The sequence below is a fragment of the Gymnoscopelus braueri genome (genome assembly GCF_963280865.1).
Source record: "Gymnoscopelus braueri genome assembly, chromosome: 3".
Lineage (NCBI taxonomy): Eukaryota > Metazoa > Chordata > Actinopteri > Myctophiformes > Myctophidae > Gymnoscopelus > Gymnoscopelus braueri.
The window spans coordinates 36,211,851-36,219,145 of record NC_137612.1 but is presented as its reverse complement, the minus strand read 5'-3'; the positions used below and the strand labels follow the sequence as shown (position 1 = coordinate 36,219,145).

Below are 7,295 nucleotides of genomic sequence, written 5' to 3'. Positions count from 1 at the left end.
GAGGAGATGCTGCAGGTTGCGGGGTAGCCAAGTTAGGCTACAGGTAGTCACCGTCTATTTATAAATGATCATTCACACCCAGGCAGATTTAATTGAGAGACGGAAAGGAAACCCTAACATATCATATACCCTATACATCATCATCAAAACGATGATAAATGTCGAACACACCAGTCAGTGGAATGGTTCCAGACTGGCATTCATGATGTTCTCAGAAATGATGGCCAAATGATGAGGAATCCATCAGTGTTGTAAAGTAACTAAGTACATTTACTCAAGTACTGTACTTCAGTACAATTTTGAGGATTTTTTACTTTACTGGAGTATTTCCAGTTTTCAGTTCTTTTACTTCTATTCCACTACATCTCAGAGGCAAATATTGTACTTTTTACTCCACTACAATTATTAAAAAACTTTAGTTTAGTTACTTTGTAGATTTTGATTATTACAAAACATACATTAACCACTTCAGCACTGTATACATTTCGACCATTTGAAAATAGCCGATCTACAAGCTCACAATGCATTGCAATGCGAGGCTTTGTGAGCTTGTAGATCTGCTATTTTCAACATTTTATACATTTGAAAACTTGTGAAATGGGACATTCTGCATAACGATTACTTTTACTTTAGGTACTTTAAGATTGTTTTCATACCAATACTTTTGTACTTTCACTCAAGTAAATACACTTTTACTTGTAACAGACTAGTATTTCTACATTGCAGTAGGCCTATTGATACTTTTACGCAAGAAAAATTTTGAGTAGGCTACTTTTGCCACCACAGTGAAGCTGAAACGATGGCCCAAAAACATGGTGATTGATGAGGAATCCATTCATACATTATCTTGAGCAAACGATCCGACTCCTTCTTCAACTACGGGGGAGGTGGGATGTCCTCTTTCACCCACCATCCAATCTCCATCCATTTGCCTCCCTCTTCTCCGTTTTTATTGCCTCTTAGGGGACCTTCAAAGAGCCCCTACCCTATAATTAGGGGGCGGGATCCCCGTCTCTCAAAACACTTCCCCGCGCTCCTTACCCAAGAGTTCTTCCAAAGTGTCCCGGGACTCAGTGCTGCGCTGCGTCTCCTCCAAACATCACTCTCCTTTAGGATCTAGTTTCTCAGGGATGGCCGCATCTATTCTGGAGGTAGGGAATATATTTGTAAGTGACCTTTTTTCTACTTTTTTCATCTCAAACTATCTTCTACTGTGACACGATTGTGTTGTTATTAAACTAACATCAAAGAGTTTCGCTGTTATATGCGTTTTGGAATTTGACTGTGCATTTTAATGTGCCACTGCCTGTGTATCAGGAATGATTTAAAATCATTATCCATAGGCTTGATTATGAGAAATGCTTCGCTTGATAGTATATGCTTATTTAAATATACCAAAATGTAGGTTAAAATGTTTAGAGTCTGTTACATTCATTGAACTTACCTTCACTGCTCAGTTTCGCACATCTCGGAATCAGCTAACAGGTTGCCTCCAAAGCCTTTATGTCCACAGGTTACAGTTTGGTGAGCTTGAGCCATTCCATTAGCTTTTGGGTATTATTAGCTCTCTGATTAACCGCTTAAACCCTATATGGTTGAGCGGGGTCCCTCAGGGCTCTATATTAGAGTCTTTTCAGTTTTCTTTTGCCGATCTACAAGCTCACAACATGTTGCAACGCAAAGCCTTGTGAGCTTGTCGATCTGCTATTTTCAGCGAAAGCTTTCCCCACAATATGGGTGCTGGGGTTTAAGTGGTTAATCGTAATTAACTAGCATACAGGAGTTAAAACAACAGGAGACAGGCGGAGTTGACCTCGGGCGCTTATTACTGCCTTTGCTTTATTGTAAATTCCATGCGCCTCCAGCCAGCCTAGTGCAGGTCATTGAGGATGGTTTAGTGTAGGCCTATAGGCCAGGTCATCTGACCATGTGACCTGACTTGCATGGAGACTTTATGGTCTGTGTGCCTTTGTATCAAACTAGAGGTGAGGGTTAGTCCATTTAGACCCGAGACCGATTCTACAAATCCCTTCTAAATTTGTAGTTCTCACACTTTAAACATTTTTCCCCAAATTTTTTCAAAAAATGCAGATGTACAAGCTCGCAGCATGGCACGAAGTGACGCACTGTGAGCTTGTAGATCTGCTATTTCTGAATAGCCAATGCAAAAATCAAAAATGACGCAGATGCTTTCCCTGTTTTAAATCGAAATCTCACAGTGTCAGAGATTGATAGGCTGCATATAATGGCCTATTGCCTCATGGAAAGGTAAAACGTTAGATATAATATAGATATAGGCCCAATACATAGCATTTATCTTCCTGAGGAAACTTTTCATATAAAGAAACACATTTCTATATTACTCAAACGTGTTAACTGCATACAGCTGAACTCATGAGCAGGCTACCAATTAGACTGTTGTGGATGTTTACAAGGAATACAACATTCCTTAATTTGACCAACATGGTGACTGACAGAAATACTTTAACATCAAAATCGTTGAGGAAAAAAACATAAGACAATGGCTAGACAGTTATAACACAGTGTGCCATTGTGGCGGGGCACAAACTTAGCATGCCGAACCATCTGCAATGCCATGGTGACCACCATGGTAACAAAACATGTCTGGCAAGCTGTCCTAAGAGTCTAGTAGCCGAGTATATCTGACACAATTGCTGATGCTGTGAGCAGCTTGTGTGTACAATACACAATCAGTCGACGCTAGATGGTTACAGTCACATGTTGTCCCAAACATGCAGGCTGTGTATGGTATAGTTTTAAATAGTTATTTTTTAAGCGAGATCTACAAGATGTAGCTTTTTAACAAATAGTAAAAATCTGCTATTTTTTCTATTGGTCCCATTGGAGTATATAGGGCTTAAGTGGTTAAGCAAACACTGGAATCTCTGCAGAAATAAAGAGTACAAACAATAGACGGTGGTTTCAATGAAACAGAATCCCATGCAGATTCCTCCTTTGCTGAGCAGAGCAGAACTTCTCACAAGCGTAAACACACACAGCTCTAAATTGCCCCGACCACTTAGAAAATGGAGAGAGCAGGAGAAAAGCCGGCAGTGGCAGTTGAGACATACGTTTTTTATTAGAGTTGACACTGACAGCAGCGGCGGCGACCAGGAGCCATTTCCTGCAGACAGTCTAATTTTCTCTCTCTCTCCCCCTCCTCCTCTTCCCCCCCAGGAAGAAGCACGCTATGGCTCCAGTCCTCTGGCTATGCTGACGGCTACCTGTAACAAGTTTGGCAGCACTAGCCCCATCAGGGATTCAGCCACACCTGGAAAAACCGGCAGCACCACTCCAGTCAAGAAGCCTTACGCCATGACCTCTGAACTTCAGTCCGCCAAGAACGGGCGGACCGCCGATGGCCAAGGCCTGACGGACTCCTACAGCGGCTCCTTTACCACAGCAGGAGGAGGAGGAGGAGGCGGAGGGGGGCTCCTTACCCCCACCGGAACCCCCCCTCCTTCCTCGGGATGCTACACCTCTGAGTACAACCCTTTCTCTCACTCCTTCCAGACTTCCGTCTCCCAGGACCCTTCTCTCCTGGTGTCCAAGGCCCACGCCACGGCTGACTGCCTTACTAGCGTCTACACTTCCCTGGACATGACACACCCCTATGGCTCCTGGTACAAGGCTGGTATCCACCCTGGTATCACCGCTGCCCCGGTCAACTCCACGTCATCATGGTGGGACGTCCACCCCAACTCTAACTGGCTGTCAGCAACACAGTCCCAGGCAGACGGGGGTCTTCAGGCCTCCCTTCAGCCTGTAGTCTCCCAGGCCTCGCTCAGCCCCCAGCTGTCCAGCTACAGCACCGACTTCACCCCCCTAAACCCGGCCCCTTACCCCTCTGTGGGCCTGGGCTCCTCCTCCCATCTCCTCCAGCCCTCACAGCACATGCTGTCTCAGGATATGTACAAGCCCAAGCCTGTGAACAGCGGTGGGCTGATAGAGAGCCCTATGGGCTTGAAGCCTGCAAGGGGCTCCGGGGGTTATGGTGGAGGCGGGACTCCTACCAGGTCCAACTGTGACTGCCCCAACTGCCAGGAGCTGGAGCGTCTGGGCGCTTCGGCCGCATCCCTGAGGAAGAAGCCGGTGCACAGCTGCCACATCCCCGGGTGCGGGAAGGTCTACGGCAAGGCCTCCCACCTCAAAGCCCACCTGCGCTGGCACACCGGCGAGCGGCCCTTCGTCTGCAACTGGCTGTTCTGCGGGAAGCGTTTCACCCGGTCGGACGAGCTGGAGCGGCACGTGCGCACGCACACGCGGGAGAAGAAGTTCACCTGCCTGCTGTGCAACAAGCGTTTCACGCGCAGCGACCACCTCTCCAAGCATCAGAAGACCCACTCGGAGGCCGCACTGCAGGCGAAAGGCGTGGTTGTGGAGGGCGAGGGGGACCCCAGGAGCGAGGAGACCGCAGACCTTAACAACGCCGCTGTGCCCTCTAATTCTGACCCAATCACCAACGGAGACGAGAAGACTGGCACAAGTAACGGTGTGGAGAACAACAGTGGACTGTTGGAGATCTGACTTCAGGCATTGACTTGATGTGTTGCCGTATAGGTTTTGCTGTGGGGATAAGTTCACCCTGTAAAATGAAGTACAAGAGACAATATTTGGTTTCAAGACTTCCAAAGGGAGCAAAAAGGACAATATTTGAGATTACTTTTATAATTACTAACTGAGCATGTTGCAGGTAGCAATCAGTTTACAATCTGTGGGCCACACACGTGCACACAAGCATTCACTTTTCAAACTTGCAAGCATACACAAGTGCATGCTCGTATGCATATATGCAAGCAAGCAAGCACAGACAGACTCAAACACACACGCACACATACACATACGCGTGTGTGCGCACACACACACACACACACAAACATGCTGAAAAGTAAACACACTCTTGCATACATACAGTATAGCACACATATAGCAGTCTACACACATTTTCTGCATTTCAAATGAGACAAACCACTGGGGAAATTTAATCTGCAGAGGCAGGAGGAAAGAGCTCTGAAGCCGCAAGAGGAAAGTAGGTTTAGAAGCAAAGAGTTATGGTTAGTATGATGGAGTAGACGGAGCATTGCATGCTTTGAGAAAAATCTGATTTACAACTGTACTTTGACGCTTATTCATTATTCTTGTCAATGAACAGTCTTGAAAACTGTTTATTTTTGCAAAGAATTTAAGTTACGTTTTTTTCTTTACCCTTTTGTGCCCGTTTCTTCCTATGTCTAATTTAATTTCATATTTACATAAAATAATCTAATTTATGTCTTAAATTATACACATGAAGATTATCTTACTTCACACAGGAAATATTACCTGACAAACTGCAAGATAGTCGAAGCTGGCCATAAATAATTAATTAAATTAAGACTTTGTTTAATCTATTTATTGATTATACGTTGAAGTTGGTGCTACAGTATAGTGTTTGGAGATTTATTTATAGAGCTTGAAGTTAGATGTGTCTGTAAACTATTTCTATATAACCTTTTAATTGTGAATTTTCCACACCTGGCAAAGTAATGGTTAATAAGGGCTTCCCTTATTTTGTACATACTAAACATTTCCAAAGATTGAGATGTTGTTAGGTGTGTTATTTTTCTACTTTTTTGTGTGTATTTTCAATTTTTTGAAGCCTGTATAATGCTCAACAATGAAGGGAAGATAGCAATAATAACAGCAAATAAGTGTTGTTTCATTTTATAAGAGAGATCACAGATAAGTAAAAACGTGGTATGTTGCTGTTCTTGTGTAATCTCAGCTGTTTTGCTGGATGTGAAATGCGTGTACAATAAACTGTAAATAGTGATAAAGCATGAACTTGGTAAAGATGGATTTGAGTGTTTGAGTGTCATGGAGTGCAATCAACCATTTGTGGTCTTTTTAGAACATTATCAGGTGTTATTTTATCCTCTTACTGTATATACACTATATTCTTAGTTGACCAGATCTGCCAAGGCCTTTTTTCCCGCTACGCCTAATCTCTTCAACAAAGATAGCCGATCTACAAGCTTACAACACATCACGTTGTGACACGTTGTGAGCTTGTAGATGGACTACTTTAACCGAATGTTAGCCCCAGAATAGGGAGACTATGGGTTCATTTGGTTAATATCCGAGGCCCAAGAGATAGTCTTTTACACAGGAGAGCAGTTCCACTCGAAGACGCCACAGAAAATCAAAAGCAGTTGTGCATTCACCACTAAGTTGAATCCCAACCACTCGACACTCACTCACTCACTCACTCACTCACTCACTCTTCATATCTCACTGCATTTCCACCTCATACGGCCAACCAAATACCTTCATTATCTTTTGCGGCACAAACAAAGCTGTCCGCTGAGGTGAACTCTTGGTTCCACACAATGACCCCTTTCAGAGAGCCACTGTAGTTACACTCCAGACAATTACTCTGCTCTCCAGCTTGAGAGGGGTAATTATTGCGAGCGATGCTCCGGCAGAGTCAGTGGAGGAGAGAAGAGGGGATTAGGTGAGGGGAGTAGCGGTTGTATTGTTTATTGAGGGAGGCGGTCAAACAAAGGGTCCCAATTAAGGCAAGATACTGGACGAAAGACCTGATTTACTAATGCAGAGGAGACGTTGAGCTGTGGCCAGCAGGCAGACATTACATTCTGACAGAAAGGCTTTTCTTTGAAGTTAACTCTCAGTCTGCTTTGGCACGTACCCATTGTTTGTGTTTGTTTTTGAATTTGAATCCCAACAGGTGCAATACTGTTAGACGTATTTAAACCCAGATTAGCTTACTGTTTAGAATATAGAAAGAATTGCAATAATATTAAAACGGTTGGGTAGGTTTCTATGCACCTTCCAATAGATAGCCTGTGTGTGTGTGTGTGTGTGTGTGTGTGTGTGTGTGTGTGTGTGTGTGTGTGTGTGTGTGTGTGTGTGTGTGTGTGTGTGTGTGTGTGTGTGTGTGTGTGTGTGTGTGTGTGTGTGTGTGTGTGTGTGTGTGTGTGTGGAGGGGGGCAGATAAATACAAATAAAATAAAGTAATATATAATAATACAAAATAACTGACAAGGAATCTAAAATACATTTAGTTATATTAACCTCAACTGTTAGTATGGTAACCTTACTTCAATATACTTAGGGTTACATTAAGAGGCATACCCAGGATGTTTTTTGGTGAAACATTATAAATGGTGTAGTGTCATAATAATTCATATTCTTATATGTCTGCAATGAATAACAATTCTACCTGTTAAAGGCTTAAAGGCTATATATTTAGTGAAAATATCTATTCATTTATT

At 43.5% G+C, this 7,295-nt stretch overlaps 1 protein-coding gene across 3 annotated transcripts; it reads left to right on the top strand.

Annotated features, from left to right (window-relative positions):
* The first annotated feature begins 1,053 nt into the window (after positions 1-1,053).
* Positions 1,054-5,856, top strand: sp7 (Sp7 transcription factor). Of its 3 annotated transcripts, none has more exons than XM_080424155.1 (2): positions 1,054-1,151; positions 3,199-5,856. In XM_080424155.1, exons 1-2 carry the CDS (start codon positions 1,131-1,133, stop codon positions 4,546-4,548), a joined length of 1,371 nt encoding a protein of 456 aa, XP_080280281.1. In that variant the 5' UTR covers positions 1,054-1,130; the 3' UTR covers positions 4,549-5,856. The 3 variants fall into 3 exon arrangements, with proteins under 3 accessions (XP_080280281.1, XP_080280280.1, XP_080280282.1); XM_080424154.1 differs by having other exon boundaries at positions 1,065-1,166; XM_080424156.1 differs by having other exon boundaries at positions 1,091-1,166; positions 3,203-5,856.
* The last annotated feature ends 1,439 nt before the right edge of the window (positions 5,857-7,295 follow it).